Below are 20,198 nucleotides of genomic sequence, written 5' to 3'. Positions count from 1 at the left end.
TGTCAAGTCAATCACACTAAATACTTGTGTATATAATTGATTTGTGTAATATGTATCTATAGGTTGTTGTCTTTACCATTTATACCATATATGAAAGTCAGCCAGATAACTCGTGACTTGCTCCTGTTAAGAAAAACAAGGACAGAAGCAGACCATGAGATGACCCTTCTTTTCCCCGCCTTCCTCCCCAGCATCTAAACACTCTCACATGTGTTCCACTGCATCTCCCTTCAGTCATCGCAGGGGAGTGTCATTTACTTGATGCTATTGACCAATGTTCTTTTAAGAACAAATGAAGGACAATCGTTTAAGCGCTGCTGGCCCATGGAAACCCATGTCAGTTACATTTAGAGGAGGGTGGACCAAGTGTTTTCTTTTCTGCCATAAGCTGATGCCTGGGGTTAATAACTTGTGGTCCTGCCATCTCCCAGAGGGCTTTGCCTAGAGACTGCTGAATGAAGAGGACTTCCTTTAGTCCGTATTTCTTGGATTTCCCAAGTTACCTATGTCATTCTTTGTCTAGACTTTGAAGCTCCCCTGTCTCATTTTCCACCATTCGGAAGCATGACTTTATTATCTCAAGGATTTATTTTCTCTTTGTTGTTTACATAACTTCTATACATCTGTTATATGAGTGAAGCTTCTGTTAAAAATTTTTAAACACATGTGAGTTTCTAATGTGTGATTACATAGTTCATGACCCCTCATTTAAAACATTTCAATGGAAATTTCATCATAATCTACCAGTAAAACATTGTGCTCATGTCCTCACCCTGTGTAATTGTTAAAAGACACATCGGGTCCCTGGCAGTTCTTTGTTGTGTTTCTCCTTGAAGTGCTCCATGTCATGTGGTTGCAAACACAAATCCACTGGAAGACGTCTGGATATTTTTAGTTTACATTGTCTAATTATTGCTCAAATGACAATGTGGCATTTATTCAGTCCTTTTACCTTTGGAAGAAGAACTCAGCATAGTCTGTTCTTTCAAATCTTACTTACTTCTAAAAGGTTTTCAAGTTTCCAAAGTCCTAACGGGATGTTTTCCGTCTGTCTTTTCAAACTCTGATTCAGTGTTTATTTATCAAAATGAATGATGAAAAGTTCAGGTTCCTGGACCTCAACCAAGACTCATAAAACTGAACTCTTTGATGGCCTTTAAATGTTGCCTTTTAGCGACCCCTCCCCCATTTTAGATGCTAGGTCACAGCACCCACATGGATTCTATCCAGCTTTGGTAATGTGCTCAATGCTGAAAGAAAATGGGGTGTGCACTTTGTTGAAGGAATTCACTCACATTTTTTTTATCCATATGCATCATTTAGTTTACTTGATATTGATGCTGTGCTCAAATTTCTTCTTAATTATGGACAGGATGAGAAGGCATCCCATTTCTTAGAAATTGTTGTCTAGTAGAACTTTATATCTTGAATCTGATTGGTAAGCATTAAAGTATATACTTACCCAAAACAGCCTATTCATACTCTTGTTTCCTTTCATTGGTTGAGTAGTTAAAGGAGGTCTTGTCCCTCATTCTGAATCAGTAGATAAGATCCAAGAAAGCAACCCAGTGACATGGCAGCATTTGGGGAAAAAAAAAAAAGTTTGATTTGATTATCTGACTGTGGTCACAGTCTTATTGTCCTACACGAGACTGAGTTTCTTGAGAGGTCAAGGCCATGTCTTAGTGCTCATCATAGTGCTCCCATAGTGTGGGAACTGACTGGTCATTGTTGGACATACGAGTGAAGGAATACCATGTGTAAACCTTTCCTAACTGCACACGTGCATACATGTGTGTGTCTGTGTGAATGTGAATATGAATACTATGTGTGAATCATGGACAAGAAAGAGATTGGGCACATCTATATATGATGTATAGTCTCATTTTTATGAAGTTTATATCTCACATAGCATATACAATACATTAAAAACAAAGGGGATAGCGGTGAGCAAACATTCTGTTTTGAATTTAACGTATGGATAGACGGGTTGCACACACCTAACTTTAGACCCACTGCATTCATCATTAAGTGCATCTGGGCTCTGGTGATGTCAGAAAAGTAAAAACTATGCCTATCTCTTTGGCTTTTTTTTCTATGTATCTTGTTTTTGTTTCTTTTACATTTTCATTTCTTTCCATGTTTAATTCTTTATCTTGTTCCTTCTTCAATGAAAATGATTTTCTAATGAAAATCCTTAATGGATTTTTATGTTTTTATTTATTTTTGTCCTATTCCACGTTATTTGGGTACAGTCAGGGAATATCGCAGTTAACATAACAGCACACTTTTCTTTGATGGGATTATGTCTAAGTCTGGTCACATTAAATCATACATTGGCAATGAAAGTACTGTATTGTGTCTTCTGAAATTACTGTACAAATGACAAATCCGAAGTTCACTGCAGGGTTCTGAGAGTCCAGGGATAACAAGCCTTGGAGGAGTGTAGGCGTCTTCCCTTTGGAAGTCCATGTGCAAAGCTTGACACATGTTAAGCAGTTGGAGAATATTTTTCCTGTTTGCTTGTTTTCTACTCTAATCCGGTGTATGCATTAGAATGTGACCATCTCCCCTGAATTATAACTCCTGTCTCTGCTCCACTGTTCAGCTTCCTAAGCAGCAGCCTCCAGTGTGCCGGAGGGGCCTGGCAGGCATCTGGCAGGAGGGGCTTGTGGCCTGGGCTCACAAACCTACCTGTAGAGAAGGTTCAGGGTTCCTGGTGCTTCAGCCTCTGGCTTTGCTTTAGTTCTCACGTCCAAGGGTACAGCTTTCTGTCGTATTTCTAAAGCTGTGGACTACTTGTTCTAAGTATGTTAAGTGGTTTTTCTATTTGATGCTTTTTGTGTTTCCTTTCTGTTCCCCAGCCACATTCACAATTTAGCGCAAATTCAAAACTCTACAAATGTGATCATAAAAGACGGATTCCAACACATTCTAAATGCCTGATAAATGGATGATTGTATGAATATGCTATTTGTAGTTGGATGATCATGTGGATCATAATCCAAATACATGACTAGTCCTTGTCTCACATGTATTAATAGACATGTACATGTATTAGCCACACTTGATCTCAGCCTATCAGCTGGCAAGCATCAAACAAGGTTCACAGATGTAGTAAGACCTACATGGTTTCATCTTCAGGAAGCTGCAAAGTGCTTAAGTGACCCTGCCCAAGCTTTCTCTTGTCATGTGCATGGTAGTCTTCCGAGATGAAAACTTCATTTGTTTTAAATATGTTTGATTCTCAAATACCTTTGCTATAATTCTGCAGTTCTTATGGTATTTTTTTCTTCATGCTTCCATCATGTATTCACAATGGAGAAAATATTAAACGAAGCAAAATATACAAAAACCAAAAGCTTTTGTAATTTATCTCTGACCAGATAGTTGTTTGGTAGGTGAAATATAGAAAGAGTGATGAAAATCTTTCATAAGAAATGTTGAGATTTTTATAGAGTGACTATGTGTGCATGGTCCACATCCTTCCTCCTGGTTCTCTATCATGTTCTGTGGACTTTCAGGTCTTCCCTTCCAGGAACCCTGGCTTCCTCCTGCTCTCTAGCCCCATCCCCCTCATTGAAACTAACCAAAGTCTGGAACCTGATTCTCCCCCCTCCCACCCCCCTACTCTTTTCTGACATGGTGACTTATGTGGCTCCAAGTGGACAGTGTTCATCAGCCATGCATTTTATAAAGGGCCTTGCTCTCCCATTTTTATTACAAGTGAAAATGCTGCTACTCTGTGGTGATAGGAGATTAGGGCGAGTTAGCTGTGATGTTGTATGGGTTACAATGCCATGAATGCAAGCTACAGACATTGCTGTTGGTGGGCAACTTCCCTGTCACACTGAGTTCTACAGACCTTCAGGTAATGTTGGCAACTGTGTAGAGGAAATAGGAAACACAAACTAGTTGAGTCTCTTTGTGCTGTTTGGAGACATTTCATACATTAACCTGAGAACGAACATCACTCCTATCCCTGTGCCCATTTCTTTATTACAGAGGATGAAAGATGACAGTCCTCATCATAGAAGTACTTGTGGGTACAACTAGTATAGTGTGACTATGGCTGAAGGGATGAGTGTATGTGTGTGTGCATATGTATGTGTGTGTGTATGTATGTGTATAGTATGTATATATGTATTTATGTAGTGTTTTTGCATATGTATATGTACATGTGATTATATATATGTATTGTGTACATGTGCTTATGTATGCATATATGCATGGTATGTATGTGTTTGTGCATGTATGTGTATATATTTATTTCTGCATCAATGCATCTCTGTGTATGTATGTATATGTGTGTGTTTCTATGTCTGTTTGTATATGTATGTGTATGTTTCTGTGTGTATGAGTGTATTGTGTGTCTGTATATATGTGTGTATATTTCTATGTGTACATGTGCGGGGGTAAGAGGTAGCTCTATCTGATAGTTTTAAACTGACTTGTAGTGGAACACTGGTTAACATTTTTAAGTGATACTAAGCACCATCCGTATTTAAACACTTGGCATACATTAGTTTTCACAGTGAACGTGAGATAAGGGCATTCATTATCCTGTTTTTAGGTGAGTAACTTGAAGCAAGAAGGTAAATTACTTGCCAAAGAGCAATAAACCAGTAAGAGATGGAGTCAGGTTTTATGACATTAAATCATTATTTTTCTTTTTATATCTAGTAGTAAAAAGACAAAGAGTTTTTGTACCAGAGGAGTTACTTTCTGCAGCTCCCTGTTGGAATGCTGCCTCCCCATAGCTTGCAGTGGTTTTGGTGGGATCTAATAATAAAACCACCTCATAGTGATGTCTGCAGGCTACACAAGACAAGCTGTCTTTTGATGGCGTGAATGAGGTGATCATCAATTCCATCTTTCACTCTTTAAGCCTAATAATGCTTACATGTGTGAAGAGAATATAACGGAGTGGAGGTGTGAATGTCTGTGATCTAGAACTCGGGAAATGGAAGGAGGGTGATCAGAAATTCAGGTCAAATGGACCAAATGAAACCAATCACACACACACACACACACACACACACACACACACACACACACACACACACACAAGTGCACGCATGAGTAGCTTGCACAGTGGTCCTCAGCCTTCCTAATGCTGTGACCCTTTGTACAGTTCCTCATGTTATGGTTGCTCCAATCATAAAATTATTTTCATTGCTACTCTATAACTATAATTTTACTACTGTTATGAATCCTAATGTAAATATTTTTGGAGATAGGTTTTTGCCAAAGGAGTTGTGACCAGCAGGTTGGGAACCACTGGTTAAAAGCATATACTGTTCTCCCTGAGAACCTGAATTTGGTTTCCAGCACCCTTTTCATTGGGAGGCTCACCCCCTTGCCTATAACTCCAGCTCTAGGGCACCCAGTGCCCTCTCCAGGCCTCTGCAGGCATCTCCATATACTTTGTAGAGACTCACATGGGCACATACACATTAATTAAAGGGAAATGTTAAAAAAAAAACATTTATAATCATCAGCCTTGCAAGGAGCAAATAAGGATTATAGATGTGAAGCTACAGTGCCATATTAATTGTGACATATTTAATTATGCACTGAAAAATACTCTTCCAAAATGTGATGTGAAGTTGAATACAATTGGACAAACATGTCCAGTTTTACAGTCAGTGCAGCAAGAAAATTTAAGCTTATCACAGGTAACTCCCTGGTCCCTGGAACTGATTGTTTATTATTATTTTCAAAAGTTGCCTTGGCAAAGCCATTTCTTTTTCTGTTAGAAAGTTCTTAATAACTTTCAAGTGGAAACAAACATGCACTTTGACAATACTAAAACAAAAGCTTTTCTAGGGCTTACGTCACTTGAGGAACATTAATTACATATAAAAGTGAGGCTAGTGCGGTCTGGGTGCTACGGAATGTCGGCTGTGGTCCTGTGGTTTGCGGGGACCTGTGGAACTTTGTAACCTCAAACTTGACATTGGTAGCCTAGCTGCAGTGATGGGTGGGCTCAGGGTTGTGGTGGGCCCTCCGGTCTCAAGTGTACACAGGGCTTTTCTTCTGTGTAAAGATGTATTGCCTACCCAGTGTTAAATAGCAGTTGTCCCCACACAGTGTCCGGACATGAAGATGCTCTCCTCAGGAAATGAATTCTTTTTTTTTTTTTTTTTTTTATTATTATTTTACAACACCATTCAGTTCAACATAATAGCCACAGAATCCCCTGTTCTCCCCCTCTCGCCCACCCCTCCCCCTAGCCCACCCCCCATTCCCACCTCCTCCAGATCAAGGTCTCCCCCGAGGACCGGGGTTGACCTGGTAGACTCAGTCCAGGCAGGTCCATTCCCCCCTCCCAGACCGAGCCAAGTGTCCCTGCATAATTCCCAGGATTCAAACAGCCAACTTATGCAACGAGCCCAGGACCTGGCACCAATGCACAGCTGCCTCCCAAACAGATCAAGCCAAATGACTGTCTCACCCGTTCAGGGGGCCTGATCCAGTTGGGGGCCCCTCAGCCTTTGGTTCATAGATCCTGTGCTTGCTCAGCTATGTTCATATCAGCATTGTTTGTAATAGCCAATACCTGGAAACAACCTAGATGCCCTTCAACTGAAGAATGGATAAATAAATTGTGGCACATATACACAATGGAATACTACTCAGCAGAGAAAAACAATGACATCACACGGTTCGCAGGCAAATGGATGGATCTAGAAAAAATCATCCTGAGTGAGGTAACCCAGACTCAGAAAGACAAATATGGTATGTACTCACTCATTGGAAGATGCTAGATGTGGAACAAGGATGACTAGACTGCTACTCACATCACCAGTGAGGCTACCTGGAAAACGGGACCCCCAAAAAAGACACGGAGAAATGGACGAGATCTACATGAATAGCCTGGTCATGAGTGGGAACAATGAAGGGCGACAGTCGAGGGAAAGAGTGGGAGATCCTAACTGGATCAAGAAAAGAGAGGGAGAACAAGGAATAGGAGACCATGGTAAATGAAGACCACATGAGAAGGTGAGAAGGGGAGGAAGCAGAGAGCTAGGGAGGCACACGGAGATCCACAAAGATACCCCCTCAAAAGACTGCTGGCAATGGTCACGAGACGGCAGGAACTGATCTACTCTGGTGATGGGATGGCCAGACACCCAGATAGTGGTGCCATAAACCCCATCCAAGGACTGAGGAATCTGAAGGCAGACATCCACGGCTGGGCCCCTGGTGGAGCACTGGGAGTCTAATTAGTGAGTAAGAAGAGGGTTTATATGAGCGAGAATTGTTGAAACCAAGGTTGGATAAAGCACCGGGACAAATAACCAAATGAATAGGAAATGAATTCTTACTGACGTCATTTGCAGGTTTAACTCAGTCTTCCCCTCACAAACCTGTATCGTTGTCTTCACTTGAACGGTTAAACGGCAGCGGACTGAACTGGAGCTGCACTGCCTTGCACACTTGCATGTGCTCTTCAGTGCTTGTGTGCTCTCAGAGGGGGGCCTGTGAGAGGGAACAGGGATCGAGTCCTAGCAGAGGTGACTCAGTTCACCGTGACAATTTAACAGTCACTTGCCATTTAATTATCAACTGATTCTGAAGGTGGTAAAGAAAGTGGAACTAAAACTCCACTCTTTCAAAAGCTTAGCACTTTAAGATAGAGAATTGTGCTGGGATATGAGCCATACAACTAAAGCTGTTTGCTTAATGTGTCTACAGTCCTATGTTCAACCCCAGGACCACAGAATGAAAGGCAGGATTTATATATAATACAGTACAGAGGCTGTGCTGGGGATGATACTGCAGTCCCTGGCTTTATGTTTAATTAGGTGTATGAGTTTTGGATAAGTATTTGAAACTTGCTAATTCATTGTGTTTCAGGCTATAAATGAAGTGTTTGATCTAGACTGGTTTTAAGTCATACTGAGTAATAACAGTCATTGCCCAACCCTAATTTCCTTGGTAAAATATTTAAATGCTGCATAATCTATAACTTCCTTGGCAATCTATTAGCACCTAAAAATATCTGACTCCTCTAGAAGAGGGTCCCACATTTGTTAAGTGTAAAGTGTGTGACAATGGAGTGCTTATTTTGTTTTTGTTTGTTTTATATCAGTAAATCATGTATGTTCAGTTTATAGCTGACCAATTGCTTCCATAGAATGCTTATCTAAATGAGATAAAAATGACATTACTAGTTCTAGAACTCAGCTTCTGGATTATCTACACATGCATTTACCTCATGATTTGAGAAACAATTGGCATATTTGAAATTGTGCTATATTACTCTTCCTTCCAAAGTGTGATGCCCCTTGCTACATGTGTTCACCAGCACAAGTCAAGAATAGTGCAGCTCAGTTGAAGCTGCAAAATTCAAGTGTAAATTAAAAGGTAGGAATTACCTAATTCCCGGGGTTTTGTTTAAAAAGACAAATATTGTGCATGCATATATTTTACTTGTTCAGTTTTTCAATATGCCCTGCCACAGTAGCTCAAAGGAGATTAAAGCAGAGAAATAACCTACACACACACAAAGCACAAACCTGAGGTTGTGTGTAAGCTACTGCGCTGGCATGAATGTGGTTTAATTCTTGGCATCGATGGCTTGCTGGAGAATTACAGTATGTTGGCATCGGTCTCCAGGTCTCATTGTTCCAGCCCAGGGAGTCGGTCTTAAGAGGGTTTGGCACCAGAGGGAAAATGGAGTGAGAGTTACAGGGAATGAACAGGCCCGAAAGAGGCAGGATGCTGCCATAACAATGGCTGGCAAGTTCGGGGTCTCTGGTGGGGATTGCCATAGGCAGTGATGTGAGGAAGCGAATGTGAGCCAGAGAGAGGAGGAAAGCCAGCCGGTGTGTCTAACAGCCGAGGATGGCAAGAAGAAGCAGCAGTGACTTTACAGACTCGGGTTATGTGTGGACAGATGATGGCCATGTCCTAGGCTCTGATGTCCATGGCTTCTTTTTTTCACATTTATTTTACATTATCTTTTAAAATGCGTATGTTTAGTTTTCTTCTAAAAAGACAAATCCTTGAAGGAAGAACCTGCTTTTCATTGTCTGTCTGTTGTACTTAGACTAGCTGATGTTGGGCATACCTGAGCTTCAACTACACCGTGGAACATAGTAACTACACGTACTATGTCAAAGGTGTTACGTCTGACAGCATTCTTTAAGCTGGGACACTGCCAGAGCCATTGTTGACTTTTACAGTGACTTTATTTGAGGGAATCCTTAGTTTTGAGGGTAACCATGAAACTCCAATGCTTAGGAGAATGAAGTCCTAAGTGTTTAAAATAGGAAATACACACCAGTCATGGTGATACACACCTTTAATCCCAGCACTGAGAAGGCAGAGGCAGGCGGATCTCTATGACTTGGGGACAGCCTGGTCTACAGAGTGAGACCCTGTCAAAAAAACAAAACAAACAAACAAAACAACAACAACAAAAAGCAAACGATCAAAAACCATGAAAAGAACAGAACCTGAAAGCTAACCAGTCCTGCAAACAGTTACCAGCCATGCTCACAGCATAAAACTCAATGCTGTGTCTTTAATAGTAAACCTCATTTTTGAAAACTAAATATTGCATATTGAGCCACTATCTGTGTTCACACCATAAATAATAAGTGGTACTTACAGAGCTGTGGTAGACACCCCTTTATTGAATTCACACTTGAGAAAACAGGTGGTTGTAAATATTGGGATTTTGCCATTTTGTCTTCTCTGTTTCTAATTGTAGATTTTCTTACTGTTCTCTGAGAAGCTTCAGTAATATGGAGGGTACTTGACTGTCCTCCTGAGTGGAGGCCACTCCCTAGCATCACTGTAGGAACCACCCATGGGGACATGAGACCATGGCAGGAAGTATACTGTGCAAAGTAGAGTTGCCAGCCCTGTCTATGTGACAGAAACTCATACAGAGAGCTGACAGTGAAGACCGAGTGTGCAGACCCCTTACCAACCAGCTACTCCAGCTAGCTGCTATCATAAGATGTGGTGATATATAGTGCACCCCAATAAAATTTGCCTGAAGACTAGAGTGTTGCTAGAGAGCTTTTCTTCAGGTCCCACCAAGCCCCGCAGTCCTACAATCCATGTATAAAATAATCACTCAGATGCTTATATCACTTATAAACTGTATGGCCCTGGCAGGCTTCTTGCTAACTGTTCTTATATCTTAAATTAACCCATTTCTATAAATCTATACCTTGCCACGTGGCTCGTGGCTTACTGGCGTCTTTACATGCTGCTTGTCCTGGCGGTGCCTGGCAGTGTCTCCCCCTCCTTCCTGTTCCCCCAATTCTTTTCTCTCCTTGTCCCGCCTATACTTCCTGTCTGGTCACTGGCCATCAGTGTTTTATTTATATAGAGTGATATCCACAGCACTAGAGACACAGGAACAAGCCACTGCTGTGTCTCACCTCGCCAACTCCATGAGTCCTCTGACTGAAAGTCTCCGAGTCTTTAGCCGTAAGGGCTCCAGCTGAAAAGGGTCTAGTTCCTGTCTCCTTGTACCTTATATATCTTTCTCTCCCCAGCTATATCACTTCCTTCCGTGCTGGGATTAAAGGTGTGTGTGTTTCTTAAATATTAGTAGCAGAGGCATGAGACCTCAAGTGCTGGGATTAAAGACATGTGACTCCCAAATACTGGGTTTAAAGGTGTAAGCCACTGCCTGGCTCTGTTTCTCTCCTAGACTGAGTCAATCGCATGTACTCCAGGGTGGCTTTGAACTACAGAGATCCAGATGGATCTCTGCCTTCCGAGTGCTAGGATTAAAGGTGTGTGCTACCAGTGCCTGACATCTATGTTTATTAATCTAGTGGCTTGTTCTGTTCCCTTATCTTCAGGCAAATTTTATTAGGGTACACTATATATCACCACAATAAGATGGGTGACAAACTGGCTTGTTTTTTACTCATAGCCCAGTATTCCTTCTAGTTAATAAGTAAAAGGACTAATTTAATTGTACATGCTTACAGGATTTTTTTTAAACCATCCAGTGCAAATTCCATAGTGCAAAAATCATGTAATTAGATTAAGTTCTGATGCTAATGAGAAATATAAAAAAAATCTAGCCATTTAATCCCAGAGTTAATAGTCATGCAAGCATTTTATTCTGGAAAGTTCAGTTTATTCTTTGAGATTTTCACTCTAGCAGAGTTCAGAGTGGTTCCTGTGATTTAGAATTCTTCTACAGAGGAAATAAGGGTGTGTCAATGTGTTATCTGTGTGTGAGTGTGCAACTGGAATAGCAGGCTGTGAAATTCGGATTTAGTCTCACAGTGAGTGTGTCCTGTGTCTCCCTAAGCTTTGGCTTCTTAGCAGGTGACTATCAATCCTTATGTACCGTGAGAAATTTGCCATGTTATATGGAAGGAGATTTTTCTGTTGCTCAGAACTTAGCATTCAAAATGGGCTCAGGACAAGTCTCGTCTTTTCACTGTGCATAAGGGCTATTAGGAACAAAGAGAACCCTACTCAAGACATTACTGTTTCCCATCATATATTTTAAAACCCCAGACTGGTCTATTCCTGATTTTTTTGTGTCCTCCTTAGAACCCATAACACAGATGTAATTACACGTTTCTCAGACTTCTGGTGAGTGTGGCATAAATGAGGGCATGGACGTAGAAACCATAGCACAGTCCAAAGACAGAGGCCACTCTGTGTATATCTGGATTCTTAGTCATCCTTGGGTGTGACAGCCCTGAGTTAGATATATTTATGATTTTCCATTTTCACAAACACCCCCACTCCCTCTCTCCCTTCTTCCCACCGTCCCTCCCATGTGCTAAGCATCAACTTGAACTAGCTCTCTGGGAGCCTTATATCTGAAAGCTTGTTAATAAGGAGGCCAGGAATGTTCTGCAGGTTCCACAAATCTGGCTGCTGTTTCTTTAACTCTGCAACTTAGACAGAAGACTTCTGTCCCTTTATGAGGCGGCGACAGTAGATATTTTGTCTAGCTGCAAGGGAAAGGCATTGACTGACCTGGCAGACAATGGCCTTAAAAGTAAAAATGACTGTTGCAGGAGCAGGGAGGCTCCAGGGCCATTGTTAGTCCACAGTGGATTTCCATCGCCGCATTCCTGCTTTGCAAAGGTTTGTTAGCTTTTAATGACTGACAGAACTCTCCGACAAATACCATATTGGCCATGCCCTGTTTACACGCTACTCAAGCAAAAAAAAAAAAATTTTTTTTTTTGAGCTCTGAATAAAGAAAGAGTGGTGTTTGACCTACTCTGATAAGGTTTAAGAACTGATTTTCCCAGTGCTCGCTGGGAATGTAGACACAATGAAGTTCAGTGCAGAAGTATTGTCAACTTACTTTAAACATCATGATGCAAGTGGAAATGCCGATTACAACACCAATCTGCACTCTGCCTGATCACAGCATTGCTATTTCATTTTCAAAATATGAGATAGAAAAACAGGGGTGCATTTTAGGAAAATGTGCAAGTAAGCTCGTGAGGATTTTCCTTTATTATAAAAAATAGAAATGGGCATTTTGTGACAAAGAGAAACATATATTTCAGCCACATATCATGAATGGGATATATGCATATATATGGATACAGTTTAAAACAATAGCTGATACCTTCTGCCATTTAAATTCCACCAATCATTTTTGACATCTTGGAAATATTCTGTACTTAACCTCTGCCTCACTGAAACCCACTAGGACAGACAGTCTCTGTGATAAGTTAACAAGTCATCCCTTTCTGTTCCTCCTAGGGAGCAAATAATCATTGAAACAAACAGAAACACACATAACCACCACTGTGCAGACTGTAGTGCTCCTCTAAGACTCAAGATAATAGATGTGCGCTGTTATACAGATGAGGCATAGGGGACTCTTCTCTTTCAGGAGTATGACTACTTTGTTTTGTTTTCTAACTTAATTCAAGGCTAACTGTAGAATTGAAATGCATGGTCATTGTGTACCCAGGTAGACGCTGACATGAACATACAATTCCATTGTGAGGAACGGAGTCTAATGTGTGCCGGTTTTATTACACTTATATTTACTTATAGTTAAGGTTCAGTACAAAAGGAGAGGGCAGAGCCAGGTATGTACAAAAACAAGCCACACTATAACTCACGACCTTGTTCTCTAAGATGTGTCCATCCTGTCCCAACATGGGGCATCTGCAAAAGGCGTGATACAAATCTGAAATAAGCAAATAATGTGTTTCCATTAGAGACATTACTCTCAGTTCACCCAATCAGGCAATCTTTGAAAAGCTTCTTTTATGTCAACCTTTTTTTGTTTGTTTTTTTATTTATTTATTTTTTCAGTGTTCACTGTGTACTCACACATCTTGCCATGGTGTGGTGGTTACTACCACACAACGTTATACATATTATAAAGTGCACAGAATTATAAACACACAGAGGGGCGTAATTACATGTAGCAGGTTTAAGGGCTAATTCTTTCCCTTTTTTTTCCACTCTGAATTTTATCAACATAATTATTTTCTGACTGGGGACTAACACTCTGAAATTGACAAGCATCCATTATAGCAAGAATTTGTCCACCAAATTTAAAACAATGAGCTGTGGGTGCACACAAGCTCATTGTCATAGAGAATTAGTATGGCTTTGTTCTGCAAGGGGAAAAAGCTAATGATTTCGAAACAGCAGGTGACCAAACACATTCTTTTTTTTTCCCCCTCCCTGTTATCAGTTTGATGATGAAGTCATTATGAACTGGGGCCAGGACCAGGATGGCCTTATTCTTAGCAGACAGGCTTCAGTGAGCCTGTTTCAAATAGGCATGCCGATTTGCTTATATATGTCTTTTTTTCTTTACGTAGATACCCCCAGTATTGAAAAGCTACTCTCAAAGGACTGGAAAGACAAGCTCCTGGCAATGGGATCAGGGAACTTTGGAGAAATAAAAGGTAGGAAGTATGTGCTACTTTTCTCTAGAATGTTCAGAAATGAAGTTGCTATCTATAAGTATTAGTGGTTATGGAATACTTCTGTCCCGGCCCCTCTGCTTCATGCATGCTCTGGGACAGGCCCTCCTTCTAGCTGGAAATAGATCCCGTCTCTTCCTGGGTGTTCTCTTTGCATGTGTAGGATCAAGGATGTGTGGGTTTGTTTTCTTGTCTTGACAGCACAAAGCCACTCTATCTGTGGCTGGCTCTGCTTTCCCTCTTCTTATTTGACTTAAATGGTTGATTTCAAAGGTAAAAATATAGCAACAGCACACCAAGATTGGAAGCGGCATTTTGTACATTAGAACTCACAGTTTAGATCTGAAGCATGCACACTTGTAATGGACAGACAGCTGGGGCCCACAACGATGGGCAAGGCAGGCACAGACAAGGAGGTTTCAAGTTAGCGTCAGCGACGTTTCTCTTCGAGCTTATTTGAATCGGCAATTACAACTAATAAAAGCTCTCTGTGGACTTCAGAAATCACTGAATATTCATATCCTAACAAACTTCCAGTAACAAGGGAGGAGATTTAATTTTCTCGTGTAGAAATGGAAGCAGATGATCCTTCCGATTGGTTTTAAACAACCCCTTCTCAGAGCTTGAGGGGCAGCACACAGCAAGCAGCCTGTTGCTGCCCGCGGGATACTTGTGGTCGTTCATTCTAAAGCAATACTAATTTTGAGAATGTCAAGAGACTCGGTCATCAGCAACACCACATTTGCTTATGAATTGTGATGCTTATCTTCAATTGGTGCTAAATGTAAATTTCAAACACCTACCGATTAATATTAGTATACATATAAACACAAGTCTAGGTAACTTTGTGGTGTATGAATCAAAGGGACAATCTCTCCTGTGAGGTTCTGTCCCATCCACATGTCCTAGAGTAAAGCAAAGCATTCATCTTTCCAACTCTTCCAGTTCTTTATTAATATCTGGCTGTTTGGAAATTTCCCGAAAAAAAAAAAATGACCGATGATTTCCCGTGTCTGTCAGTCATTTGAAGCTGCACACATTCTGGCTTTAGAGGCTGTGAATGGATAGTGACATGAACCAGGGCTCATCAACAAGTTTCATGACCAGTGTCTATTTGGAAGGAAATTTAAATAACAATTAGCATGCCTGGGAGCTTGGCAGAACTTAAGGGAACACAAAGGGAAGCTTCACCTTCCAAGACATCAAGCCCTTCACCTTCTGATGGATTTTAAACCCGTTGGACCCCCGAGGTGAGGGACCATAGTCCCTGCCTCTGTCTTCCACCACCGACCTCAGCTGCCACCAAGAGTGGAGCGGAGAGGAGTGCCTGCTTCAAGCCTTGTGATCGCGGTCCTCCCTTCACAAGTCACACTTGAAAGCCACCATGGCAGTGACGTTCAGCTTAGAGGAGACAGGCTCCGTGCTGGCCTTTGAGCCTAGCCTGGGGGCTACTTTAGGACGCTCCAGTACAATCACAAAAGAAGTTTCTGTCTTTAATTTTGAGTTTTTAAAGCTTAGCATTCAGAGCCCAAGTTCAGTTATTGCCCTCTGGTTTTTCTGGGGGGAAAAAAAAGCTGTTTCCAGAAGCATTTTGAAAGGAACTGTACGTCTTTCTTCTGCCGGGGGCATGGTTATTAGGTGCTCGGCTCAGGTTTCCCAGTGAACGGGGAAAACAGCCTGGGTTACTCTGCCTGCTACCGCCTGTGACAGTTGCAATTACAAGTCATTGTTCATAGGTGCAGAGGGCACAATAGAAGATTGCCTCTGGGGGTAAATGGATTTGGGGGGTCAGTGCCCAGGAATGTGGTTTCTTGCCACCTCAGAAAAGTGCGAGAACAATGCTTGCCTTGTTTCCACGGCTGTTTTGTCCCAGGCAGAGGAAGGTGCGAGGCTCACATATTTGTCTACTGTTTCTGGCTGGGGGACCAAAGGGTTGGGCTTTGTGGGTTCTTTAAAAATAGGAAAGCATGAACGTGCTGAATGATTGGGTGGTTTGTGGATGATCAATTTAAATAATAGATTAGAATAGGACTTTCACTGTCAGGGCAGTGGGTGCCAGCTTCACAGCGTTTACTGCTCCTTCCTACGTGGTGAAAGTGCCCCTCCATTTATCTTGGCCAGTTTTATTTATATTTTTATTGGCTCTTGGAAAAAAGGTAATGAGGGATGGAGAGAGAGAGAGAGAGAGAGAGAGAGAGAGAGAGAGAGAGAGAGAGAGAGAAGGATGGAGGAAGAGGAAAAAGAAAACTCTGTGTTGTGGGGACTGGAGACAGGAGAATAGGAATGCTGTAGATTTAACACAGTAGCCACACCGGTCTCCTTTCTTCAGTACTTTAGCATTAAGGAGCTAACCAATGAATTACTTTTAAGGTATTTGAACAAATAAGTAGAGTCACAATTTGGAAAAGTTTATAAAAACTGTTTCTTTCTATTAGTATTCCAAAAGAATAAGTAGAAAACTTTTCATGTAGAAAGAATAAGTATGATATGTTGGCTATCCATAAATAATTGTATTTAAAGTGATGGTTTTTAGCTGCGCTTTTACCCTGCAAGGAAAAGTCATGAAACATGACAGAATCCACTAACAAGAGTTTTATTCAGACAAGGAGAAAGGGATAGATGTGATCAGGCCTGCTGGAAGGACACATGTGGGAGAAGTGGGTGGGGGTGGGGTAACGACGCATGGGGCTTGCCCAGGTCCACGTGGCTACTCCATGTATGTGCATAGATCATGTGGTCATGCCACGCTATTATGTGACCATGCAGCGCATGGGTGACGTAGGACATATGACCTGGAAATGACTAGGTGGAAATGACTAAGTGTCCCACTGGGACATGTGTGACCATAGGGGCGTGGTTGGAATTCCTATCATAAAGTCCATCTCCCTGCCTTTGTTTTTTCTCTCAAGAAGCAATGTTAGTAAAGGTCACTGGCTTCTGAGAGCATAAAGTTCCTTGTCTCTTATTTTTATATTTACTTATTGGTTCGTGTGTACTTGTGGACATGTGTACCCTTGTCTGCACCCATGCTTGTGTGGAGGTCAAAGGAAGAATTTGTAGAAGTCAGTTCTCTCCTTCCATCAAGAAGGCCCTAAGGCTCAGGCTTGACAGCAAATGCCTTTACCCACAGAGCCATGTCACGTGCCCCTAAAGTTGCCTGTTCAAAATGTTAGAGCATTTTGCCTGGAATTGTACCACTTTATACTCTGGCACTTTGGAGACATGACATATTCAGGTTTTAAAGGCAAAGTAGAACTAACCCTGTCATGCACACATGTAAGGCACACAGGATCTAGTTTGGGGGAAACAGTTGGTCTGCAGAGCTCTGCCAATGACAGCCAGTCAGCTTGTGCTATTCTCCAAGGAGCTGCCTGAGGAAATGGTTGCTTCCCTTTTCCTCAGACTTATTGTGTCACTGGGCAGCTCTCAGAGACCTTCTATGTCATCTGCAGCAGAAGCTCTGAGAAGCAGTGGTGAGCAGGGTGACCGTTGCCTTTTGTAGCCTGGTGGTGACTCGGGATAGGGAAGGGGGGAGAACATTCCAGCTGGCTCCCAGTGGTACCCACAGTGTTTCAGCTAATGTGGAATTCCATGACACCGAAGGCCACTGGATTGGCACTTCACCTGAGGACAATGTCTAGGGACACAAAGGTGGCTTTGACTAATCTAAACAGATTATTCGTTTTTCAGCAAAGCCACTGCAAATGCTGCCTATTACCTGTGATATGCACACAGACTGTAACACCTACGTCTGTGTGCAGACATCTCACTTATTTCTTCTACTGCTGTAGTGAAAGCAGGCCATCAACTGGGAGGTGCACTGGGCAGTTCCTTGGAAGAGCCTGGGACAAGGCCACTGCTGGCCATGATTGACTGGTTCCTTCCTACCCAGGACTCAGAAGCTCTACTTTATTAAGTTCCATAAAATGTTATATGTGTAATGTAAGGGGAAATGCCATCTGTGCTTGATAATATAAAAATATGACTATTTCAAGTCCATAATTTTGCTAATTCTAGACAATGGGGCATGCAGGAAAACACTGAACAGCTCTGGATTCATGTCAATAATCCTTTGGGCAATACAATTGCCTTTGAGCTCAGGAATTAAGCATGGGAGTGGAGTCAATACCTGGATTAAGATAATCTCTCAGGTGATGTACATTTTTTTTAATAGATAGGCACATTGAATATGTGGCTTAAAAGAGACAATTATTCTATTTAAATAGCATTAAATAACTTGAAAATAAGCAGGCTGAGAACAGAAATAAGACACAAGATTTTTTTTTTCCAAGGAAGACATCTAAGTCCTGGTGAGAGAGCTTTGTCATTTGGTAAAATGCTTGCATTTCAGGCCTGAGGATACGAGTTCAAGTACCAGACCCATGGTCAAAAACTAAGCTGGACCTGGTGTCTTGGCTTTAACTCCAGCACTGGGGGGCAGATAGGTAGATCCCTGGCATCTCAGCCAGCTAGCCAAGACTTCTTGGCCAGTTCTGGACTATTAAAGGACCCTGTCTTGAAGACAGAGTTGAACTGTATCTGAGAAATAACCTAACTCATTTAGACTTTTACAGATTTAAAACACGTAGACAAAAACATCAACACTTTGATCTGTTCATGCTGGTGTCACCTGGAAAGGTATCTTAATGTTATCTTCAAGGCCCTGTAGATATTTAAGGATCAGAAGCATCACCCTGTGAGGGTGACATTTGCACACTGACCTGAAGCTTGTAAGTCTGCACAGTTTCAGGGAGGCTAGGAGAGCCGTTGTATCCTGAAGATGTTTAATAAAGAGTCAATCACAAGTAAGGTATAGCACATGGAGTTATTTACTTCTAAATAAAATCAATGTTTATGTTTTTAATCCTCTCAGCTCACTGTCTAGCCTCTGCAGTTGCTTCTAAGTGATGAGTTTTACATTTTGCTAAAAAAAGTATTTTAAAATTTTGTGAGACTGAAGAAAGTCTGATGGCATGGAGAGGGTAAGGCTGGGGCAGCAGCTCTGTGGTGGGCATTGAAGACATCGCGCCTGTGATTTCCGATGCTCAGCTCACCATTGTGTGCACAAGCAAACTTAGGGACAGCAAGAGGACTCTTCCACCAGATCGCACAGGTCCATGAATGTGGGGTTTACACACATTGTACCGCTTTCATGGCATGGGACAGGAAGAGGACTCTTCCACCAGATCGCATGGGTCCACGAGTGTGGGGTTTTGCACTCGTACTAATTGAAACACAGAGTCTTCCTCATATTTGCTTCAGATTTGTTAGGAAATACTGAGGTCATACTTTATCTGAATTTACATTAGAAAAAGAAATAACATCATTAACATTGTTATCAAGCCACTTAAAGCAATTCATATGCTTGAGAAGAATCGAGTTGTAAAATTAAAATGATAGCATCATTTGTACTCTTAGAAATAGATACAGGCTCCTCCAACGCTTGTAAAATATGATCTGCATTGTTGAACATTTCAGTCCAACCCCAGACTTTTCTAGCTTCATGATAATCTTAGTAAGGGGGCATGTTGAAGCCACAGCAGTGAGCAGTCATGTGACCCCATTTAATCTAATACCCAGGGAACATCAGACTGTGTCTTGTGGTCTCCATTTCCTCATCTGCTCATTTAAGGGAAGTCACAGTGAAGTATTTATTGCTTATCACTCCATAAACAACTTCCTCACAAAATTATTGTGATTGGCATCTTGTCCCAATTCACAGATTGTTAAAAAATGATAATAGCCAGAGACCAATTATTGTAAACCACATACTGTAGTTGTGGTATATATGGTCCACACATTCTGCATGATGCTCAGTAGTTGATATCTTTCATGACATTAGAGCATACTATCTCTAAAGGCCTTTAAATCTTGAGAACGCTTCTAGACAGACGGTACATGAAGAGCTCCGTGAAGTTCCAGCCAGAGTAGTTAGTGCTGAGCTCCCCATATACATATTCTGGCATCCTTAGTCTGTTCACATGTTAACCTTCCTAATTTAATATCAGTCCAAATCTTTGAACCAGCTGCTGGGGTCGGAGAAGCGGCTCAGTGGTTACTGTCATGGCTGCTCTTATAGAGGACCAGGGTATGATTCACAGCTCCTACATGATGACTCACACCACCTGTGACTCCATTCCAAGGACTCTAGTGCACTCTTCTGGCCTCTGCCAACACCTGACACACAAGTGGCACACAGCCATATGTGAAGAAAAATACACATACAACAATAAAAAGGAAATAATAAATAAATTAATTAAAAATTTCATATTGGAAATGACAGCTATT

The 20,198-nt window shown here is 41.5% G+C and overlaps 1 protein-coding gene across 10 annotated transcripts in view; it reads left to right on the top strand.

Annotated features, from left to right (window-relative positions):
• Positions 1-20,198, top strand: part of Sox5 (SRY-box transcription factor 5) — a 1,002,153-nt gene that overhangs the window by 767,005 nt on the left and 214,950 nt on the right. For all 10 annotated transcript variants that reach the window (XM_076568276.1, XM_076568278.1, XM_016008328.3 and 7 more), the window contains one exon: positions 13,806-13,892. In XM_076568276.1, coding sequence (XP_076424391.1) covers positions 13,806-13,892 — 87 coding nt within the window. The remainder of the gene's footprint in view (positions 1-13,805; positions 13,893-20,198) is intronic.

This window comes from Peromyscus maniculatus, chromosome 3, assembly GCF_049852395.1.
Source record: "Peromyscus maniculatus bairdii isolate BWxNUB_F1_BW_parent chromosome 3, HU_Pman_BW_mat_3.1, whole genome shotgun sequence".
NCBI lineage: Eukaryota > Metazoa > Chordata > Mammalia > Rodentia > Cricetidae > Peromyscus > Peromyscus maniculatus.
Note: the sequence above shows the minus strand (reverse complement) of the source record. Positions and strands in the feature narration are given on the sequence as shown.